Source organism: Ipomoea triloba, chromosome 5, assembly GCF_003576645.1.
Source record: "Ipomoea triloba cultivar NCNSP0323 chromosome 5, ASM357664v1".
Taxonomy (NCBI): domain Eukaryota; kingdom Viridiplantae; phylum Streptophyta; class Magnoliopsida; order Solanales; family Convolvulaceae; genus Ipomoea; species Ipomoea triloba.
Window position 1 is genome coordinate 4,015,119 of NC_044920.1, and position 24,466 is coordinate 4,039,584.

The following is a 24,466-nucleotide window of genomic DNA, read 5'->3' on the forward strand; positions in this document are numbered from 1 at the left end:
TATTAGAATGGGGATTTTTGGGGGGTTTAGGGTTTGATATAATATAGGAATAAGGTCATAGGCTACTAATTTCCGAAAATTATTTTCTGGATTTTTAGTGTTTGGCAACATTTCGAAAATGTGATCAATCGGAAAACATTTTCTGTTGACCACGGAAAATGAGTTTATTTTTTCAAAAAATGAGCTTATTTTTTCGGAAAATGATTTCTGGGCAAAAAATTCGGAAGTCATTTTTCGGAAACGGAAAATGGTTTCGTGAGACTTTTTTTGTAAAAAAAAAAAATTATTTATAATTTCTAATAAATATTATTAGTTTATATACTTTTATATTTTAAATAAAATAATAAAAATATATAATTATACATTTCAACTCATTTTCCGGAAAATGAACCAAACACACATAGACAGTTTTCCAGAGTACATCCAAACACCGAAAATGAACTCATTTTCCGTTTTCCATAAAACATTTTCTATAAGTCATTTTCCTGCTTTCCAAACACACCCTAACATTAGGTATGCCAGAAACCGGTATTGCCAAAAACTAATGTTAATGAGTGATTGGGTATGCTAGAAATCAATATGCCATTTAAGAATTCCGGTGTGTGGACGTCCGCCAAAATGCCCTCAGTCGACTTAGACGTGCATACCGTGTCGCAACTCAAGTATGTCCTACTCTCAGCATCATGCATGTCACTCATGTATTGGTTGACAACATTGACCACATCTAGAGTTGGTGCTAGAATTGCTCTACTTTCTAAAAAAACAATTATCAGAATTTTCATTTGAAAACATTGGAAATGTGCTTTCAACTATAGTTTTAATGTCCATCACATCACTAATACTATTGTCTATTCAAAAGAAGGTTTTTAGTCAACTTCAAAACCTTGCAATTATCCCACAAATAAGAATAATTAATGGTTGTTGCCACCGTGTCTTGCCTTGTACCTTTTGGAACCACGAGCAATATTTGCCTAAAATCACCTCATAAAACAATAGTTTTACCACCAAATGTTTGATATGCACTTTTTGGATTAACAAACCGTAGTAAGTCTTTCATTGTTCTATCTAATGCTTCAAAACAATGCTTGTGCATCATCGGTGCCTCCTCCCAAATTATCAAACTTGCTTTAACAATTAACTCCTCCAAATCACTGTCAGGTTGTATGTTACATGTGGAGTCTTCTGTGACTAAAATTGGAATTGCAAACCTTGAGTGTGCAGTCCTTCCTCTAGGTAGAAGTAATGAAGTTATACCGCTATAAGCAACATTAAGAAATATTTCACCTTTTGCACGCAAAGTTGAAGATAATGCTTTCCAATTGAAAATTCATGCACAATATTATAACATTAATAAATACAAATAATTAAAATTTATAATTCAAATTATATATACACAAATAATATATGTATTTTATACACACATATATGATTTTACCATTCATAAAAATCTAATTAAAATATAATCAACCATTAAATTAATTATATAATGATTTTAATAAAATGATAATTAAAGAACTGGAAAAAGATATGATAGATATATGTGTATGGTAATAATGATGAAGTTAAAAAATAACGGTGTTATAACGGTGTAAGGGTGGTTTTGTATAGAGGCAATTTTATGTAATAACATTGAAGTGTACAATATTTAAAGTAAAATAGGTTTAATCTCATCCATTGATTATGTATAGGTCTATGGTTCATAATGTAGATATCTTTAAAAAAGTGCGGTGACATTATGGTAATTTTGTATAAGTTATTTTTTTCTTTCAGTGTATTTTTTCCCTTCTTGCAAAGCACAATGTTGTTCCCTCTAGAACGCAATGTTGTGCCTTCTAGAACACAATGTTGTATCTTCTATAGCACATTGTTCTAGTGCATATTGTTGAGCCTTCAAGAGCACATTGTTGAGCATTCAAGACCACATTGTTGAGCATTCAAGACCACATTGTTGTGCATTCGAAGTGCATATTATTTTGCCTTTAAGTGCATATTGTTGAGCTTTTTAGAGCACATTGTTGTGTCTTCTAGTGCACATTTTTAAAGATCGTAGGTGGCGTTTTTTTTTTAAATATAAGTTAATTTTGATCACTAATTAATAATTTGAGTTTAATCTTGTTTGCTCGCTTATTATTTATGATCGTTTATGATTTGTGTTGAATATCTTATTTTAAATTTAGTATTTTCAATAGTTGCTTCGTATATTTGTGTCTTCTAGTGCATATTTTTTAAGATCGTAGGTGGCGTTTTTTTGTTAATAAAATAAAAATTTAAGAGTAGTTGATCTAAGGCTGAGATGTATGTTTCATTTGAGGCCTTCTTCGCACAATAGCCTAAGCATACATATATATATATGTGTGTGTGTGTGTGTGCGCGCGCGCCTCATATGACACATTTGTGGCTTTCCTCGAAGAAATGTCATAGGATCGAACCTTGGTGGTGAAGTAAGAAAGAAGGCTCCATGCGACAAAAGAGTTCATAAGATATGCCGCTGAGAATAAGCCACCACCTTGACCGTAAAGATGGTAGACATTAACCCAACACAAAGGCTACGTTGAGGAGCGAAAAACGTCACAGACATAAAGAGGTATGTTTAAGCTTTTAAAGAGGGCGGATTTTTTTTTTTGTGAGATACTGAAAAACAATATAGTACTGCGGCTACAGTTGGAAAGCAAAATTGTAGTTGTTTGTACGTCATAAATTGTGGGTAAATGGGTACATGATTCATTCACCATACACTATAACATGCACACACTGATGTTGCACACATCGAGCATGCTCATAGCTCCTAACATATGTGCACACATATGGCGTGCACAATACACTAAGGAATTGAGTATAGATATGTGCACTCAGTGTACATGCACACAACTCGTACCCAATTTGCACACATATAGATTGAATTTGGGCAAATGGCTCACAATCGGGATGCCAATTGTGCACACTCAAGGTTGCCAAGGGCTTGTAATTTGTGAATGCTTCCGTAGCAGTATGACATTCTAATGCACCAAAATTCCACCAGTTTTTAAACTCATCATATTCACCCACAACGATTGAGTGATAGGGATTCCTTTTTTATACATCATCCAACATTAATTTTAGATCGGTGGAAGACAATTAAGGGACGTGTGGTGGCGCTTTGCATTTTCGTCATCCAACCATTACCCCGACACGATGATAACGAATCGGCTTCTCTTTTCTTTGCCGTATAATCAGACGTTTCATCCCATTAGAAAGGAAAATAAACAATTTCTAAAGCGATATACAATTTTCAATAAAATAAAATTCAAATTCATTTTTTTTGAGAAGAAAATTCAAATTCATTGATATTTGACATATTTGTGAGGGACATAAATTACATTTGTTCATAAAATAAAAGATACAAATAAGTCAAATTAAATAAATAAAATACAATCCATTGAAAGTTTGGTAGCTCTTCTTCGCTTTACTTTCCCTACAATCGCCGAGAATGCCTTTGATTGTCACCCAGCTTCCAAGGCAACTCTACTAGAGGAAACATTGTATTGTCTCTAAGTTTTGCAAACTTCAATGTGTTAGAAAACCACTTAGTTTCCACTTACGGAATTTGATAATACATTGAAGTTTAGCGATTTTCTTACCATACTTATTATTGAGTTTCACTACGACGAGAGTATTTTAAAACATCATACATCCAATTGGAAGAATACTACATATAAACATATTTTAGGCATTTGCAATTGTCTTTACATCAATGTGCTTTCTTCATAAAGTAGGACATTTTGCATGTAGGTAAAATGGTCTTATCAATCAAAAACACTAATTTCACTCTTTTGTAAAGGCTCAATTAACAAATAACAAACCCTATAAACTGCATTATCTAATGGTTTCAACGTTTGCCACTTACATTTTGAAACTGCAAACAATGTAAGATACACATTAATTAAATAACAAATGAGAAAATAGTTGCAATACAACGTTGAGTGCCTTTTAATTAAAACTATAGTTGTATATATATTTATCACAATAATTTTGTATTTCTTGTGTTAATTTTAAATACATGCACAAATAAACATAGGAAAATATTATTTGTTTTTTTTTTTGAAATCAGGAAAATATTATTTGTACTCCTAAACTTTACTCACAACTTTTTACCCCCTCTCACAAATATTGGATGTATACAACCTTTTTCTGGACTACAAGATGAAAATGTTTTATCCATGCTTGACACACCCGAGAGTATAATTGATGTATTAGAATTTGAGAGTCTCGATAGTAGAACTCTAAACCTTAAGTGGATAGCCAGGACCTCTGTGGCTCTCATTAAGAAAAGGTCACGTAATTGAATATTGGTGGACTCAAAAAACCTTAGATGAACCTGTATGAAATTTATTGCAACTCAAAACAACCAATTTTACAAATGCATTATCTATTTCAAAATAAATTGTTAATTGAGTTTAAATATAAATAACAATAATTGATTACTAATTACTAATTAGTTACTACAACGAATTGAATAATTTCTACAAATTTCGCCACTTTAGTCACATAGAGCAGGATATACATATACTCCCTCCCCATTCCCCAAGACGCGCGCTCTCTTCCTCGTCGCTCTCGTCATCTCGGCGCCACCACCAGTCCTTGTAGAATACTGATAGACCTACTGAGACTCACCATATCCTTCATACGGTACGCCAATTTTCTCTGTCTACAATCTCTTTCTCTGCACACACAGATATATAGATGGATAGATGTATACACTTATGCATAATATTGTGTTTTGATACATATTTTTTAGACTGATACATTCGAGGAGCAGCTGAGCCATGGATTTGGATCAGCTCCAATCCACTATGCGAACTTTTGAGCTCGCTTGCACTTCGATTCAGGTAGAATTCACATTTTTTTTATCGGTGAGGAATTCCTATTCCATTGATTTGATTGCAGGGAAGAATCAACTAGTGTAAATTATTAAAGTGGGAATTCTTTGTATTATATGATTGATTAAGTTGTCAATCAGTATGCAAGAATGGTTGTGTCGATTTGAATTTGTGCTGTCTGGATGTTCATTTGTTGATTAGGGGCTCTGGTGCACTGATGCCTCATCTGAAGTAGTTGAGAGGGTATATTGTTATTCGGTGTCAGTTCTGATCTTTGGAGCTAGGAATTGATTTCTAAGAAAAGCTGCTTTAAGCTGTTGCTTTCTCCTTGAATCTATAATGTGCATTTGGTTCTCTATATTGGTTTGTGTATAAGCAGTGGGCATTTATATTTACAGTAATATAATTCCAACACATCAGTGATTGGTAAAAAAATTGTCTTTGAATGAATTAGCTACTAAACATTAAATTCAAATTGACAGCAATTAATCTTAATTAATCTTTTCTTTCAAATTCTCAAAGGATAAAGTAGTGCTGTCTGCATAAGATAGTGGAATGTGGTCAGGCACCATGCTCTTCTCTAGAGACCTGATGACTTTCCCCCCCTTATTATTACAGCGCATTATTTTTAATTTTTTTGGTTGATATTTTCCTGTACTGTTTAAATGTTGAAGCATGTCATTGTTGACGTTGTTTACTTTTTAGTGTAGACTATTTGGCATGCATTGAATGTTAACTTGGATAATTTTCATTATCTCTTAGAAGGTGCATGGTGATCCAGCAGCTGAGGCAATCATTTCATCCCTTAGCCAGTCTCCTCGGCCATACCAGGCATGCCAATTCATTCTTGGTGAGTTTTTGAAAAGCCTGTTTGTCTGTTATTTGCCATTTTGATGTACACACACAGAGAGGGTTTACTGAAATGTTAAAAATATAATCTGCAAATTTTGAAATCATTTACCAGAGTTATTAAATGGCTTTGACATCATATAACTACTAAAACTAAATAAATCAAGTGAGAAATAAAAGCAGTTGCGGGAAAAAAATGTGAGGAAGAGGAAGATTGCTTGAATGCATCCTTTGAAGCTGACAACACTAACAGGATGGCCTGTAGCAACTGGAGTACACTTTGAAAAGTAGTCAAAGTCATAAGATGGTCGGATAAATTAATGATAGATTCTAGTTGATTTTCTTCTAGCTATTAGGCATCTATTGAGTTGTTGGTGAGATCATAAAATTTGGTTTTTACTTGTTACATATTATTAACAAGCAAAAATTTGTCTGGATGATTCTAGTTTACCTTTTATTTATTTATTATTTAAAGTGGGTGATTATAATTTACTCTTCAGGGTTAAAAACAGGTTGGCATATCTCTCATACAGATTTTTTTTTTTTTTTAAATGCACTTGCATTCTTGAAAACAAGTTTGTGCTTGTTTACAGATTCCATATTATGTAATGGTCTTAAAATGAAGAAAACCAATAAGAGGTCAATGGTTAAGGCATAATACATCTTAGAGAAGTGTGAATGGTATTTGTGTGTGATGTTTGAACTGACAACACTTGACTTCTCCAGAGAATTCTCAGGTGGCAATGGCACGGTTCCAGGCTGCTGGAGCACTTAGAGATGCAGCAATACGAGAATGGGTATTTCTTGAGGCTGATGATAAAAGGCATTTGATAAGGTAAATTTGAGGCTTAAACTCACACAAAATGTTGCAATGGTGGTTAACTATCTCCTTTCATAAGATAAAAATATGAAGAAAGTGTTAAGAATCTCTTCCTCAGATTACACTTGATTATCAGTTTAAGAGTATTATTGCCAAATTGCCAAATTTTAAAGGTTTGGATATAATCGCAACAAAGTGCAAAGGTTTGATTTTTATTTTTATTTTTATTTCACTAATAAGCCTGGTTTATAAGTTAGCTCTTTGATCCAGTGTTTTCTTTTCTTACTACCCTTTATTTTATTTGTCTCATTTTCTTGCTTGGGCCTTGCCAATGTAATTGTCTCACTTTCCTTAATGTACATAGTATTAACATTCATCATTCACAAATGTCTCTTAACTCATTCATTCAAAATTTCAAATCATATTGTACATAAGTATATAAAGCATGAAGTGGCCAAGCAAGAAGAACAGTCAGCAATAATTAAATATAAATAAGTAAATAAATAATATGGAGTATAAAATTAAATAGATATTAATTCAAGAACCCAATAGTTGCTTGAATAAGATTACTAATTAGAGATAATAGGTTAGCACATACCTTTGTTAATAAATCTATTACTTTATCGAAGTATATGATAAACTAATTATGGCTGTTTTTTGGTGTATATTTAACTATAATGAGTAATATATACATTTTGAGTATTGTATATTGCCTTTTTTTTTTATTTATTTATGTGTTTCAGTGTGTGTATATATAAAAAATATGCACATATTTTCATCTATGCTATGCAATGTCTGAAATAATTTTTAATTGTTGCTGCACAGTTATATAGAAGTACAATTATAAAGTATAATCATAAAGGATCAGTAGTCTATAGTGTTATACACATACAAACAAAATGAACAAAATTGTATACAATGAAAAGCAAAAGATGACAAGACTAGAACGTGTCCACACATCTAGGCTGAAAGGTAACATTCCCATGACCAAACGGGGTTAAAACCCACAAAACAAGAATAAATCTTATAAACTTAATATTACATAATGTAAAGCTAGTCTATTGGCATTTATAGACGTAAACTCTTGAGTTCTAATCTAATAGGTAAATGAAATTCCAATGTAATAAGCAAATGTAATACTAGGAAATAATAAATAAACCCTAGTAGGAAGTAATAGAGTTCTAAGCTAACTAAAAGGAAATTAACTAATAAAGTCCTAAATAAAAAGGGAAGCAAGTTAGCCATGAAGTGAATAATTTTCCATGACCTCTGGAGAGTTCCTTGTCAACTAATGAAAAACTCAAGGGAAAAAACCCCATTATTGTAAGCTACTGCTCGTTCTTGAAATCATCATGATTTTGTTTTCTGTGTTTTTCAAATTGTCAAAAGCTTGCTCTTTTATTTTTTAATAAGGGTATATATTATTGTTGCTGTAAAAACAAAATTTTAAAAAAGCTATTAAATAATCTAAAGAAATATACAGGATAACAAACAATCATCTGTGCAATGCACAGCCCAACATACTAGTTTAATTATGTACATGCTCTTTTGTCTCTTAGAATTATGTGAAGGGACTAAGTGCATCTAACCACCTTTCTAAAAAGTCTGGCATGGTTAAAATGTGACAACTAGAATGACAATTCTGGAGCATTTTATTATCCCAAAACTTTATTAGTCTTTACGTTCTCTTCTGGTGTTCAGCTAATTGTTTGTCCTTTTGCTGCAGTTTTTGTCTTTGCTTTGTTTTAAAACATGCCGGCTCAGCTGAAGGCTATGTCCAAGCAAAAGTTGCTTCAGTGGCTGCTCAATTGATGAAAAGAGGATGGTAAGTTGCTCTCTATTTTAGAGTTGCATCACCCTCTTGCCACATGACATATGTTCAAAGCTGATTCAATAGTTCATAAGTTGGCATTACTATGTCCTTTTTTCAGGATGGAATTTGTAGCTGCTGATAGGGAGGCATTTTTCCTTGAGGTATGAAATTATTTCCTCAAATTTTATTTCTTTATTTCATAGTTCGCCTTTAACAGTGTCAAATCTGTGAATCTGCAATGCCCCCTTCCCTGGATGTGCTCACAAAATGTGAGCATGGCCAAGTAAAGACTGCTTTGTACTGTATCCTTTATCTACACCTCTTGGTTTTCATTTTTCAATAGGGCCACACATGTGATGAAAAGTATTCTTGGATTTCCATGGCCACCTCATTTGTTGAGGGTGAATCAAATATTCAAATTACTAAAACCATATTATGTTTGATGAGTAGGCATAACTTAACAATTAATTTGAACTTTGCGCTTTTTTGCTGAGAAATTGGTATTGTAAGACTTTTCTGACAATCAAGCTGATTTCATGTTGACTCCACATTTCTTCAAATTCAGGTGAGACAGGCAATCATTGGCAGCCATGGTCTTGATGCGCAGTTCGCTGGAATTAATTTTTTGGAATCTCTGGTATTTGTTTTTATTTTGTAGAAACCCTCTTTTATCTAGCTAATGGTTTGGTACATGAAAAACCATCTTTCACCTAGATTGTGGTCTATGGCTGGTTCTTTTATTATACGTCTTTAGCTGGAAGTGATTGTTTTCCAGGTTTCTGAATTTTCACTCTCTACTTCAACTGCTATGGGTCTTCCAAGAGAGTATCATGAACAGTGCAAGAAATCATTGGAGCTGGAATATATGATGGTAAGCTAATTGTCTTTGTCATTATTTTTGCTAGCTTAGATTGCTTCAGAACCTGTTTCTAGTCCTTCTAATAGTTTGTCAGAAAAGTATTTTTTTCACTTGCTTTAACTTTCAAAATTTATTTAATTATTTTTATATAGTTTTTGTTTTGTTTTGTTTTGTTTTGTTTTGTTTTTTTCAATTTACAGACATTCTACTGCTGGGCACAAGATGCTGCTATAGCTGTCTCAGGAGGAATAGTTGAATCTCATTCTGCTGTTCCTGGAGTTAAAGTTTGCACAGCAGCTCTCCGTTTCATTCATCAAATTTTGAATTGGGATTTCCAAAACAATTCCATGATGCCTAATGGTGCAAAGCAAGTCATGGATCTTCCTTCTGCGGTTAAGCATGACATAGATACACCTAGAATGACAGAGTGTAATTTGGTGCAAGTAAGCAACTGTATTTTTCTTCCTGTTGTAAGTCACATGCTGTTAAGGTAGTTTTATCCACTCGCAGAAAACAACTAATGAAACCCCCTTTTGGAAATAAGGAAGCTTGATAGCATACATACAGAAGAACCCTGCACAAATATGCAAATGAAAGAATGAAAGTTTTACTGGCCTTTTGTGATTGCTTCTTCATGCATTCTTTTTACTGTTCCCCTACCTCTTCTCCCCATCCTCAGTGGGTGCTCCTATCTTTTGAATATCTTTTTTACCATTTCAAATTATAAATGAATGTCAACTAATAGCAGCTAAGTTGCCTAATGTCCCAATTTTCATGTTTTTTTGTGTATTCTCATTGTATTTGTAGCTCCTTGTTCTAGTTATTGACCATTGTAATTTTGTTTCTAGCCTGGACCCTCCTGGAGGGCTGTGCTGATATCAAGTGGTCATGTTGGCTGGCTTTTAGGCCTGTATGGTTCTCTTAGGCAGAAGTTTTCTTGTGAAGGTTACTGGCTTGATTGCCCTCTTGCTGTCAGTGCTCGTAAACTTATAGTGCAGTTCTGCTCCTTGTCAGGATCCATATTTCCATCTGGTACTGTTTCTTTAATTTTATTTTCTTCTCACTGTTAGATTATTAGTTACTTCATTAATTGTCTAAATGAATAAAAAAAGGTTCTGAAATGGTGTTTTAAAAGTGATTTTTAATTTATATTATTTAACATGGAAAAATTTCACTTGAAGTGTTATGCTTCAGATTCATAAATTCAAATTTATACTTATAAAAAGATCCATTAAGTCTTTGCTTCTTGAATATTCTTATAAGATAGTGATAATGATATGTATCATTTAAGATACCTGTTTGAAATTGTGAGGGCAGTCCAGCAGGTGATAATGAGCCACCACTAAGAAACTAAACCAAGATATAATGGAGCAAAATGTTATACTAAACCATGTATTCCAATTGAATTGAATGTGTAGTTTCTGTAAGCACCTATGGGGTTCACTACATATGTGTATATATTGTGAATAAAATGTTTCTTATAAAATAAATAAGCAAATTGCCAAATTGAATGTGTAGATTACAATAATAAAGGAGCATTTATACTAAACAAATCAAGTTGAGACATAATAGGAAAACTGGTAATCCTACAATCTTTGACAAGTATTAACTACAAGGATTGAAGTAATAAATCAACTACCTCAACATAGGCATACTCTGAACTGTTCTGACAATACCAAGATTACTGCTTTTTGCCCCACTATGCACACTACTTAGTGTATACTAGGAAAACTAAATTGTTCGAAATAATATTAATCCAAGTTTTACTGTGAGTTTCAGTTACCTCCTTAAGGTAGTCTTTACTTTTCCAAATTTGTAACTCTTTAGCCCTTTCGAAGTGAATGTTCATACACCTTTTCCTTTATTAGTGCAACTTTAAGAGAGGATAGGGAATTCCATAGGTAAATTTATATTATCTGAGATGAAGTCGATGTAATACAAAGTGAAAAGCTAGGTTGAAGTTAAAGAGTATGTCTATTGTCTAATAAAACTATTGCATTTCTTGGAAAGATCGAAGAGTGAAGCTGAAAAAGTAGTACTGAATGCAAAAGTTGTCCACACATGTTCATGTGTACCGAGCCTGCCAACTGGATTGCCTGTACCCATACAATTGAATTTGGACTCAAAACTATGTTCCGTAATTATTACACTATACTGCAAATGGATCTTCAGCCATACTTAATTATTGTTGCCAATTACAATAGCCATCCAGTGCATGAGATTCATTTGGCATGGAGTATAGTAGTATACAGTTGGCCTAGAAATCAGACTAACAGAGATATAAAATTGAAATGAAAATTGTTTGGTCAACAATGATGGAAAGACATGAAATATTATGCATGTGTGAAACCAACTTACAGAAAAGGGTTCTCCTTCCTTTTATCTATGGATGTGCTACTGAGAAGTCAGGGTAATTCAGTAATTGATACGACTTTTTGCCTTTTCAAGTGCTTTGGGCTAAGAAAATGCATGACCACCTTTGCAGTTGTTAATATGTTCTTGGTATTTGGTGCAATTATGTCCTGCATTTTCTCATAGAAATTTTGTTGTCTTGCTTTATATCTTCCAAATTTTGTCACTAGAAGCTGGTTGAGTGATGTACCTTATTTAGATATCATTTTCTATGCTCTTTCATTTTTGTGAATAGTTTTTTCTTCTTGTTGATCCATTATCTAGTTTAGCAAGTTAATGTAAAGATTCTCTTGTTAACCAGGATCGCTGGCTTACTTGCTTCTTCATCCTCAAACTTTTTTTCCTTTTGCTTTTTCCTATGATTTGTGGTCAGTTGAGTACTAATTTAAAGGTACTCATGTATTTGATTGTAGATGATGGACAAACCCAAAGACAGCACCTTCTTCAACTGCTCTGTGGAATTATTCAATGGGTTGACCCTCCTGGTGTTGTTTCAAAAGAGATTAAAGAAGGGAAAAGTGAAAGGTTGTTTTATCCTCATCCAATAAACTTTATTCTTATTATGGGAGATGGTGCTTTACCAATTTTCTTGGTTGCATGCAGTGAACTGCTTGATGGCTGCCGGGCACTTCTATCCATAGCAACTGTTACCTCCCCGATAGTATTTGACCAACTGTTGAAATCTATAAGGTCAGTTAAATGTGAGTAGAATAGCCATAGTTGTACTTGGGTAACATATTTTGTTTAATGCACTTTTCATTTTTTTTTTTTTTGGTATTTTGCCATGCCAGGCCTTACGGCACTCTCAGTCTATTGTCTGCCCTAATGTGTGAAGCCATCAAGGATCTAATGGAAAATTTCACAGAAGAGGAGACGTGGAGCTGGGTGGCACGTGATATCTTACTAGATTCCTGGACTACACTTCTCATGGTATTTGTTTTGAAGTTATATTTTTAATTACTACTTTTTCTGATGCATTGATATCTATTAGGTGTGATAGCAAACATATCATAGTACTGCTTCTTGTCTTATTTGCATTTATATGGAAATAATGTATCTAGTTATGGTGGAGGCAGTTGGAATTGGGTTTTGGTTTGTGTTTTTGTTTCTTTCCTGTCATGTGGACAAAATAAAATCTTTTGGTTTGCTTACAACACATCTTGTTGAGTTTCTCTTATGTATCTTTTTTTTTTTTAATTTTTTTTAAAAAATTTTTTTATATACATTTTCAGCCATTGCATAGTACAAATTGCAAGGAGTTGCTCCCACCAGAAGGGATTAGTGCTGCAGCCAGTCTTTTTACACTGATAGTAGAATCTGAATTACAGGGTAATCCTTAATGTTTTCATAGGTGTGCTTTAAGTTACTATTGGAATGTATGTTTTATCCTTGAATCTTTTGTAACATTATTTTTTGCTGTAGTTGCTTCTGCGTCAGCCTTCAGTGATGATAATGAATCTAGTTACTTTCAGGCCTCTATTGCTGGTACTTATCATTGCTAGATAAACTACGTTATTAAGCTTCTTTTGTGCTTTAACATTAGCATTCTTTAATCTGATGGCAGTTTCCACTTTTAGGTTGTCATTTACTCATATTCGTACTCTTAGCTTGGTAATCTCTGCAGTTGGTTCTTATTGTGTCTAATTTCTGTCACTTTGTAGCCATGGACGAACGATTAAGCACTTATGCCCTTATTGCTCGTGCTGCTATTGATATTACTGTCCCTTTTCTGACTAGACTGTTCTCTGAGCGTTTTGCAAGGCTTCATCAGGTATACAATGTCTTTGAAATTTCCAGTGGTATTTTAATAGTCATAACTAGTGCAAGTATTGGGACAATATTTCCAGAATTCCAGTTATACAGATAAAATAGTATGAGGATGAAATAGATTGTTAATTTGACTTGTTTATTACATATTCTGTTCATTTCATGTAGGGCAGAGGCATTCATGATCCAACTCAAACTCTGGAAGAGCTTTACTCACTATTATTGATAACTGGGCATGTTTTAGCTGATGAAGGGGAGGGTGAGACACCCTTGGTAATTAAATGATCTCTTTCGCACTTTGACTTGTATAGGTTGTGCTAAATACTCAAATAAAAAAAAAGTCATATATTCAGATAGAATTCTTGGCAGCATTTGCTTGACTTATTAAAGTATAAGATTTCCTTTGATACCTGTAGCTTGGCTCATTTTTGTTTACATTTTTCGTCACCTTTTAACTTTTAGGAACCTGTCTCTATTGCAATTAATAGCTTGGACTAGCAATCTAATAAAGGACTTCTTTTTATTCTTAAGATGTGTTTACCTTGCTAAATTTTATAGTCCTTTTAGTGCATGACTTACTGGTTATTGACTTTTACCAGTTAATATCTGGACTCTTATGCTTTAGAGTTCTGGTGCAGCCTGCATTTACTAATGCCAGACAATAATCACTATGTTTCTTCAAGCTCTCCATGCTACACTTAACTCCTTTATTATACTGCCTACTATTTTTAGTTCGTCCTAGTCTAGTTTCTGGATTATATTAATGGGTGACATTTTTGTAATATATCAGGTGCCAAACGCTATACAAACCCAGTTTAGCCACATTATGGAAACTGAAAAGCATCCAGTTGTCATACTCTCTGGGTAAGTATCTTGTTTTCTTCCTATTTGCATGGCTACTTGAAAAATATTGCATTTACATCCATGTAGAATTGTTCATGGCATGAAGTCTCTATCATTTTGCAAAAATAGAAGTATACAATGCATACTCTTGCTATCAATTCTTTATCCAAAAAGTAGAGTTAATACCCATTTTGGTCCCTCGACTATAACGTAATACTCAATTTAGTCCTCAACTTGTAAAATCATACTCAATTTGGTCCTCCGTTACAATTGCCATCCATCTACCGTTCTAATCAGGGGCAAAAACGTCATTTTAATAGTTGAGGGACCAAAATGGGTAACCCATTTGCCACCATCCCGCCGGTATCTCTCCTCCTCCGCAAAAGCAGCAATTCTTCTGCTTCCAACAACCGCCACTCGCCACCGTCAATGAATCAAGGAACAGTGGTGTGAAAGGTCATCAGATTCAGAATGAAGGAGTAAGGAATTTGACGAACCGGATAAATCTGATTGATGATTCTGAGATTTGTCATCCCAGAGCGACAGACCTTTCTGTCAATGGCTGCAAGGGATTGGAAAAGATTCCGAACGGCGAAGAGGCTATAGAAGTGGATGCATCAAAGTGCCGACAAGTGAAGCTACTAGAACAACTATCCGACTCGCTCACATTCGCACTGGGACTATAGCTCCCGCATCACTCGCTCTACCGATCGGACCCCTCTTCCGATGATACACTCCCCATACAGTACCAAAAGGATGAATGTCAACAATGGGATTCCTTCCACTCTGAAATGCTAAATGCAGCACTGTAGCATAATAAAAAGGACTGGTGAGTAAGTTACTGGGAAATTTTCAGAAATGGAGGTGGTGGAGAAGGTGGAGAGTGATAAAGCTAAAGCAGCATAACACAGGATAAGCAGATAAAGCAAAACGCATGTTCCTCCTTTCTTAGAGAGACTCTTCTCTCTCTCTCTCTCTATGTGTATTTGTTTGTATGTATATACTGCTGCGTCTTGGGGTATATGGATGGACTGGAGACTGGAGAGCCAGGAGAGGCAAATGACGTTGGCGAGCGGACGGGGTTCCCTTTCGTCGTGAACCCGGCGGTGGTGGCGAGTGGCGGTTGTTGGAAGCGGAAGAATTGCTGCTTTTGCGGAGGAGGAGAGACACCGGCGGGATGGTGGCGAGTGGGGGTACCCATTTTGGTCCCTCGACTATTAGGCCCCTGATTATAACGGTAGATCATAGATGGATGACAATTGTAACGGAGGACCAAATTGAGTATGATTTTACAAGTTGAGGACTAAATTGGGTACTTTTAATAGTATGGGACTAAATCGAGTATTACGCTATAGTCGAGGGACCAAAATGGGTATTAACTCCAAAAAGTATTATGGAGTATTTATTAAGTTCTTGCTGTATCTGTTTCAGTTTTAGAGATGAACCCTTTTTTTCTTATTTTATATTTTGTTTTGTGGGGGTGGGGTTAAGGTCCCTTGGCATGACAACAAAGTAAATTCTGCATAGTTATTGGGTTTAGAACACTACTTGAAGTTTTAGACAGACAACTCCGTGACTGTTGGAAAATGACATCAACCTCTGTACACTGCCACAATTTTCCTCACTTTTTTTAACCCCATTTTCCTGTGAAAATTTTGTGGTTGTGTACATTATTAGTTTAGGCGGCATTGATGAATTAATAAATAATAACCCTTGTATAAATTGTAGGAAGTCAAATTATGCACATGTACATACATTCATAATTTTGGCCAGAAAGGCTGGTATACTCTTCATTATTTAAGGACAACGTTGGTACCTCATTAAAATGTTGAATATGTTTATTTGGCCGTCGTTTAACCAATTTGATCTTTACATTGATTTTAAAGTTCTATAATCCACTTTTTCTTTCTCAATATCCATGCATCCTTTTTTTCTTTTTTTTTTCCTTTGGCAGATCTATAATAAAATTTGCTGAGCAGAGTTTAGATCCAGAGTTGAGAGCATCATTTTTTAGCCCTAGACTTATGGAGGTAGTGAGCCAAATGTTTTCTGATTTAAGATCTTATCGAGTTGACGTTTAATACTCTAGTGGGATTTAACCTTTTGCTTTTCCACACTCATTCTTTGGACATGCTTCTTCAATCTCCCATTACATTTCAGTTATTCCATTTATGTAGTCCCAAATTGGTTGTAATTTTGCTTGCAGTCAAGTGACTATTTATTTTGTGATTAATTTTCAATTCAAGTAATTCCATTCCACAGGCTTAAGGACAGGAAATCAAGTTTAACCTCTTGTTTCCTGCTAACTCACTTGTTAATGCACATAATTTGAAATGCAGTTGTTGAAATGTCTACTAAATAGGGATTTCAATTTGCTACAGTAACAATTGTTTTAAGAAGAATATAGTTATGGCAACTTTTTGCTATTTTGTGATGTTGGTGTTTGGATCCAACTGGATTATTTATTTGGAGGGATTTGGTTGATACTTGATAGAGATGAGGGTATCTGGGGAATGGGGATAGGATAGGTGGGCACCAATGTTGTGTGGAAACCTAATAGGGTATGGACTATAAGGTAAGCCACCAAACTTTGTTACTATGTGGGGTTAAGAGTGAAGAAAGTGCCAAGCATTTATAAGGGGCTAGGCTATCACAAGCCAATCCGATGGCTAGGCTACAGACCTAGCTACTTTTAGTTGGGCTCTTTGTTAGGATCTAGTTTCAGACTTGTGCTTAAGTGGTTCTTGACTTGAGTTCTCCCATTTTGAGATCAATGGTGGGTATATATACAAACAGTAGAACCTTCCATGTCCACTTTGGTAGTTGCAGGGACCATGTGGTTCATATTTTCCATGTGCTTGCCATGTCTTTCCTCTAAGGTGTCTTGAGTGGTGCCAAGCCTATATTGTAGCTGAGGTCCTGAGCATGGGCTTGATGAAGTCTCCCCTCGTTACCTCAGCATTACCTGGCTCATGCTCTCCTAGAGAAGCTGAGCTCCTTGTGTGGCACCGAGTCTGCCCCTTGGCATTGGTCTTCCTGGTTGCTGTCTGAAGTGGATTGCTCACAGGTTTCCTTTTGGGCCTAGCTTGTGCTTGATATGCCATTGGGACTCATTTTACAGGGGTGCAACATGTTCAATGATGAAATAAATGCTTACTCCTCAAAAAAGTGTGAAAATAGTGCAAATGAAGTGTGAATAATAGTGTCTGTAGTCCTAATCCATGATGGCTAACACAATGTACAATGAACACATTGGCAGCAAAAATATTCTCTGCATGTCTTTTGCATCCTATGCCACTCTATTGGTGATGGGACAATTTTTTTTAGCAAGGTTTATATCAGTATTTAGAATGTCTATTTTAAATCCTTATGGGATGATTCAATTTTCTTCTTTGCTTTCATTGGCTTTTTTTTTTTTTTTTGTTTTTAAATGCTTGTTTATTCGTTTTTCTTGAGTAACTTATATGAGCTGTGCACTACAGGCAGTTATATGGTTCCTCAGAAGATGGTCTTCAACTTATTTGATGCCACCTGAGGAATATAAAGAAAGTAAAAGTTCAGATAGTTTTACTGAAGGCCAGTTTAAGGAAGAACACTCTAGGAAAGCATTGCTTAATTTTTGTGGAGAGCACAGTCAAGGCAAGGTTGTGCTTGATATTATTGTTCGCCTCTCGATCACCTCACTTGTTTCATATCCTGGTGAAAAAGATTTACAGGTATGAAGTCTGCAAGTTCTGTTTACTTTGTTGAGCCTCATCCAAATTAGAAGATAAATGGAGAGAACCATTTTATGTGAAGAAGTGGACAGGCTTATTTATTTTAAGTTTTTACCTATAAAAAATATACTATAAAATAACTGCTCTAAGTTTATGACTTACCCTATCTTTTAAGTTGTATACTTTTCTTTGTAATATATTTGTCCCAGTATTTTTTCAGTGGCAGTTTCACAAATGTGCTAAAACCTACATAGGGCATATATTATTTTTCAAAACATGGGGGAATTTGCTCAGTATCAAAAGAGTGTAGCTCTGCCCTGGTATATGTAGTGCCAGATAAATAAAGAGAACCTGTCCAAGTAGCTTTCACAACTTTGTATATTTTTATACTGTCTTGGGCACACTGACCTTTCATGTTTTGAACAACTTTTGAGTAACTTATTACTGCAGAGTGTTTCCTTAGTTTGCCAACATTTTAAGCAACATGACCACACATACGAATTTCTCCTAGTATTGCTATACTTACAGTTTTAATTTTGTTAATTGCTCTCTGTTTTGAATTTTCTTTTTGCTTTGACAGGCACTTACTTGCTTTGAATTGCTCCATGGACTTGTTCGACGTAGGAGTGTTTGTACACACCTTATGGCATTGGTCAGTTCTGTGTCTTCTGTTACAATGTTTCTTGTGACTCTGATTAATGCTCCTCCTCCCCTCTCTTTTCTCAGTGTCTGTTCACCTTGTTAGCTTGGTCAATTGTCTGTCTATATGTGCAATGTTTTAAGTGAACCTTCATTAATGCACTTCATTCCCCTTTCCTTTCCAAGTGTGTTTGTTCCGGTTTTTAGTGATTCAGTCACATGGTTTAGACAGTTTACAATGGAACTAAATCTTGAAATAGTATCTATAATAATTTATGTTGAGTTCGCTCTGTTCATAATCTTATGCTCTAAATTGTTTTTTTTAAAAAAAAAGATATAAAGTGATAAAAGACTGAAATTTGATTTGACACTATCTATCCAATTTGTTATCTTGCAGGACTCTTGGCGTGAGTTGGCAAATGCATTTGCTAATGAAAGAACTCTTTTCTCACTATATGCTTCTTATCAGGTAAATAACCTCAAGGTTTTATTTTAGTTGGTTAAGGGAGTAATGATTAGGGTAGAGGTGCATTCTGAGTCTTGTTCCAATTTTTTAAAGAAGAAACAACATCATGAGTTACTTTGTTTTAGTGTACCATTTTGAAGGGCTGAAGAGACTCCCCTCTCTCACCCATGCCCACCGGGTCTGTCTATCCTTCCTTTCTTGTCTCCTATTTTGCACGGGGATTATATTTCTCCAAATTACTAGCCTTGCACTGAACAATGTTTTCTCCCAGTGGAAACTACAATGCTATTTTGTTTTAATGACAGCGTTCACTTGCTCAGACACTGGTTCTTTCAGCTACTGGTATGAGAGATTCAGAGATGTCATATCAGTGAGTAGATATTCTAGGTTATGCTTATATATCTTTTGCTTATGTTTAGTTTGCAACTTTTAACATTGATTTGCATTGTAACTGTCCATAGGTATGTGAAATACTTAACAAGCCACATGACAGCTTACCTTGTGGAACTGTCAGGCAGGAATGATTTAAAAAAAGTTGCTGAACAGCCAGACATCATCTTACTGGTTGGTGGCAACAGCTTGCAATTCAGATTTTTTTTTTCAATATCCTTCATAAAGTTCTTATTGGTTTTAATAAAAACCTATAGGTCAGCTGTTTGCTGGAGCGGCTTCGCGGAGTTGCCATTGCGACAGAACCTCGAACACAAAAGGCAATTTATGAGATAGGATTCTCAGTAATGAATCCTGTACTGACACTTCTAGAAGTTTACAAACATGAGGTATTGATTGAGCATGAATTTCTGGTCAATTGATTTTGTGTCAAATGCTTTACATGTTCATTTTATTTGTAAAAGTAGATTCTAAGTTAATTGTCTGGTTCTATAGGTGATGAGTTCATTTATTAACATAGTAATTGGGTTTGCTGTAGTGATCAAATACAACAGTTTTTACCTTTAGATAATGTTTTTGAGACCCCCAAAAAGTTAGTTTGTATACAGTTTCCTTCCTTCTGATCAGTGTGGGCATTTCGCACTAGTTCTGAACCCAAGGAACTGTTTATCTCCCAGTCCTTGGTACACTACAATTCCTCTAAAAATTATTCTTCAAAGATGATGTTTCATCCAAAATGGTTAAACCAGCATAAATAAAATTTCAAATAAGCTATTTTCCAAAATTCAGGGAAACATCCTACCTCATCCCTGCCGCAGCTCTTGGTCACATCTTCCAACATTTTCTGTCACAGTTGTCACTGTTGCCCCTTCATCTCCAGACACAATACTCCATTTAGTCCTCCACGATCATCCTCTGATGAGAAGGCATTAGATCAGCTATCCCTATTGTTCATAAGTTTACTTGAATTCAAATTCTCAGTGAGGATTAATTTAGAATAATTGATTTCTACAGTATTAAAAATTTGCCCGTAATGGATTTATGTTTTGCTTTCTTCATCTTATTTTATACTCTTGACTAAGCTTTGGAAAAGTTATTACAACAAAATGATTTATTTTATAAAAATATTATGTGCACCAAACTATGCCTTTAACTATAAAGGTACTATATCAACCTAATAATGAGATAGGATTGATTTGGAATTTTGATGCTCTTTATGATCTGTTGTGATTTAATCTTTCATACTAAAAATAGAATATATAGGAATACAGTACTTGAGGTTCACATCTTCACAAACATGTACTGAATGAATTATTTTAACTTCAAGACTAAATAAAGAAAGGCCATCCATCCACTTATATTTGACTTCACGTGCTTGCTCAATTGGTTGACACCCGATCAGACATGACGAAGTCAAATTAATTATGGTGTTTTCACCAAGTGGTTGCATCTGTAAATGTCTTTAACATGTGCTTTCTTCTCAATTAGGCTTGGAGGTCCTAAATTAAATTGTTTAGTCCATTGCATTCCATTAAAAAAATTTCCATTTTTAAATTTAATTTATCAATTTGAAGAGTTAATCGTATGCTCAATTGTTGCCTATTTCTAGTCTGCAGTTGTATATCTGTTACTTAGATTTGTTGTTGATTGGGTGGATGGACAAATCATTTACCTAGAAGCTCATGAAACTGCAGTGGCTGTTGGCTTCTGTATGAGTTTGCTTCAGCTTTATTCGTCTCACAATATTGGGAAGGTATTTTCTTATTGTCTCTCTCGCCTGCTAAATTGTGTCCAAGCCCTAAAGTTGCATGATCTATTATGAACCACTGTTTTACTTTTTTGTTGGTTTTATATCTAACATGTTATTTTATTTTAGTTTAAAAAAAATTCTGGTAAGTAAGAGTATTTCATTGAAAACACCAAGTCATTGCTATTAAACAGAAAAATAATGCAGAAGGTCCATGATATGATGATAGCAGCCATAGACTTTTCATTCCACCACAAGAGCAGAAGTTGCAGAGTCCTATATTTTGCTTTATAAAATGAAGTTATTATCCATCCAAAGCATCTGAAGTTGTCATTTTTTTTATTTTTTTTTCCCAAAAGCTTTTGGTTGTGTTAATGTTTTTAGCCATCAAAGTATTTCCTCATTTATATTTTCACAATTGACATATACCTGTAGATATCTCTGAGCATTTCGAAGACCTTGCGGTCCGAGGAAGATACTGAGCGGTACAAGGATATACGAGTTTTGCTCCAATTACTTGCAAGCCTCTGTTCAAAAGATCTGGTAGTTTCTTTTACCTTTAGTACACGATGCCCCTCTTTTGCTGCTACCTTTGGGATAACCTTTAACCTCAGGAAAACTGAATATGCAGATTGACTTCTCATCAGAGCCCATCGAAGCTCATGGTACAAACATTTCCCAGGTATGTTTGTGTTGTAATTTTGGGATTTTTGAAATGAAATATTTGTGTAACATTTGTCTGTTGTAACATTCTGGAGTTTTGTCTACCAGGTGGTATATATGGGTCTTCATATAGTTACCCCACTAATAAGTTTGGATCTACTAAAATACCCCAAACTTTGTCATGATGTAAGTTCTCTTACTGTTCAATTGAGTATTCCAATGCAAGTTGCTCAGAAACTAATCTACTGATTTTTTTCCTCAGTACTTCTCACTGCTTTCACATATGCTGGAAGTTTATCCTGAAATGGTTGCACAATTAAATAATGAAGCTTTTATTCATATAATTAGAACCCTGGATTTCGGTTTACGCCATCAGGTAACTTGTCCATACCAAATGATAAAATATGTCCATATGCTCCTAAGTGCTTAGGATTGTACATGAACTACTCTTAATATTAAGCTGCCCCTGCGCATTCATTATGATGGATTTGGTTTGATGATTAAAAAAATGGCCTCAGTTTGTTTCAAGTGTAATCCCAACTTCAGAGAAATAAGTCTAATTAATCCTTTTTCCTGTTTTCTTTATGATACCTTAGGATCCAGAAGTTGTTGATTTGTGTCTACGAGCAGTAAAAGCTCTTGCTTCTTATCACTACAAGGAGAGTGGTGCTGGTAAAATTGGGTTAGGTTCCCGTGCTACAGCTTCCACAGACTCTGCTGGAAACGTTCAAGAAGGGGTTCTTAGCAAGTTCCTTCGTTCACTATTGCAATTTCTCCTCTTTGAGGATTACAGGTGAGATGAAAGAATGATATTTGGATATTATTATTGTCACCCATGTCAAAAAGAGAGATTATATAATTTTCCCTTTTGAGGAAATTTAGGCTTGATAGTATTCAGATATTCAAGACATGCACATCCATATATCCTTCTGTTCAATGAGCTTAAACCATTATGTTTCACCACTTGGAAACTCAGACATAGGCTTGAGTTTCATGTTGGGCACAGACATGAAGGCACATACCTTCTTGAAAATAGGGGGACACAACATCTAGAGACACTTTTAATCGTTCATTAAGAGTTAATTCAAACAATTTACAAAGTTGACCCTCAATTTGAGTAAACATAAAAACTGTCCATGGTGTCCATAGGAAATGAAAATTTGAGTGTTTAACATGTCTGGTACCGACAGACCCATGGCCATAAATTTGCTGTTTTGGGGTTGCTTTGATGACCTGCTGATGTTTCTGTTGTATCTTTTTGTGGTTACAGCAATGATATTGTCAGCTCAGCTGCAGATGCTCTTCTTCCATTAATCCTTTGCGAACAAGCTCTTTACCAGGTCTTTACACTTATTGTTTACGTATCATGCAGTTATACTCCAACGTTTTTTGCTTCAGTTCTCTTTCTTCTGTACCTTCTTATTGGTCAAGAAAGTTCTTGTTTAAATTCTGATACCAAAAACTTTTTTACCTTTGTGATTTCCGCATGACTGCAAGTTTTATCACTCCAAACGTCCTGCCTAAAATGCAGTCATGTTTCCTGCAGAGATTAGGCGGAGAATTGATAGAGAGGCAGGCGAACCCAGCATTCAAATCAAGGTTGACAAATGCATTCCAGTCGCTCACAAGCTCAAACAATCTCTCTTCCACGCTTGATCGTTCGAATTACCAAAAGTTCCGGAAAAATGTGCGTACCTTTCTTATTGAAGTTCGTGGATTTCTTAGGACAATATGATTGTTGGTCGTGCTCGAGCAAAGAACATATTGGGTTAATGGCATGTGAGATATAATATTTATGGGTGTTATTTTGGGCTTGGAGCAATGGCTTTACAGTGTGAAGTAGAGGAGCAGATAATTATGGTGATTGATTACCCCCTTGAAGCAGGGGTAACCACTAGTTCAGCTATCACCTTCTATGGTATGAAATTTTGATCCCGTTTGCATTTACCTCTTTTTGCCAATTGATATTGTTTCAACTGCTTCAAAATGATGGATAATAAGCACAAGTATCTAATTGAACGTAGCACAGATTTTCTTGAATGGGGAATATTTTTGTATGTTGTTCCTTCCTTCCACGTAATTAAGTTGAAAGTGCAGTGAATCAACCAACACTCGTATTATTGCAAATCAATTGATCTGCTCCACCTTTTGTTCTACAGGTGGCTAAAATTTGATTAAATTTTTCTTTCATTTTTTTTTGTTTCCCTATAAATAATTATCTTCCTTCCAATATTATAATATAATTAAAAAGAAAAAGTTTTCATTTTAGTGTAAACCACGGGGTTTTTCAGGTTTATCTTTGTTTTATGGTTCGTGTTCACCTGACTAATTTTTGTTCGCTTCGAAAGGCATGGGAATTGGCCTAAGGAGAATTGTTACTTGTAGAATTAAATCTTGGGTTATTCTAAAATCATCCTTACAAAGAAGCCTATTTGTCACTTGAATTATTCCTTTGGGTTAAAAAATTATTTTCAATAATACATTATACATCTTTTATTACATAATATTTTAAAATATTAATATTTATTATTTATACATTTCATATTCAATTAAAAAAATCTATACGAAGTGTCCGATCAAATGGCGGGATAATATTTTCTGAAACATAAGGTTAGCAGCTTATTTG

At 34.7% G+C, this 24,466-nt stretch overlaps 1 protein-coding gene across 2 annotated transcripts; it reads left to right on the plus strand.

The window, feature by feature from the left end:
* Positions 1 to 4,521: 4,521 nt before the first annotated feature.
* Positions 4,522 to 23,909, plus strand: LOC116019812 (exportin-4). Of its 2 annotated transcripts, none has more exons than XM_031260149.1 (33): positions 4,522 to 4,665; positions 4,775 to 4,865; positions 5,619 to 5,706; positions 6,432 to 6,540; positions 8,252 to 8,350; positions 8,457 to 8,499; positions 8,904 to 8,975; positions 9,114 to 9,209; positions 9,398 to 9,640; positions 10,046 to 10,229; positions 12,023 to 12,134; positions 12,213 to 12,299; positions 12,401 to 12,539; positions 12,842 to 12,938; positions 13,032 to 13,094; positions 13,271 to 13,380; positions 13,545 to 13,649; positions 14,167 to 14,240; positions 16,174 to 16,249; positions 17,702 to 17,935; positions 18,516 to 18,587; positions 18,972 to 19,043; positions 19,346 to 19,410; positions 19,502 to 19,604; positions 19,688 to 19,819; positions 21,040 to 21,183; positions 21,613 to 21,720; positions 21,809 to 21,859; positions 21,949 to 22,026; positions 22,103 to 22,216; positions 22,437 to 22,633; positions 23,111 to 23,180; positions 23,387 to 23,909. In XM_031260149.1, the coding sequence occupies exons 2-33, from the start codon at positions 4,803 to 4,805 to the stop codon at positions 23,573 to 23,575; spliced, it is 3,489 nt and encodes a 1,162-aa protein (XP_031116009.1). In that variant the 5' UTR covers positions 4,522 to 4,665; positions 4,775 to 4,802; the 3' UTR covers positions 23,576 to 23,909. The 2 variants fall into 2 exon arrangements, with proteins under 2 accessions (XP_031116009.1, XP_031116010.1); XM_031260150.1 differs by having other exon boundaries at positions 5,622 to 5,706; positions 23,387 to 23,575.
* Positions 23,910 to 24,466: the final 557 nt, after the last annotated feature.

Coding starts and splice junctions, on each gene's coding strand:
- LOC116019812 (XM_031260149.1), top strand. CDS start 4,803: ATGGATTTGGATCAGCTCCAATCCACTATGCGAACTTTTGAGCTCGCT. Junction 12,540..12,841: donor CCTGGACTACACTTCTCATG/GTATTTGTTTTG, acceptor ATACATTTTCAG/CCATTGCATAGTACAAATTG. Junction 21,860..21,948: donor ATGGTACAAACATTTCCCAG/GTATGTTTGTGT, acceptor TTTGTCTACCAG/GTGGTATATATGGGTCTTCA.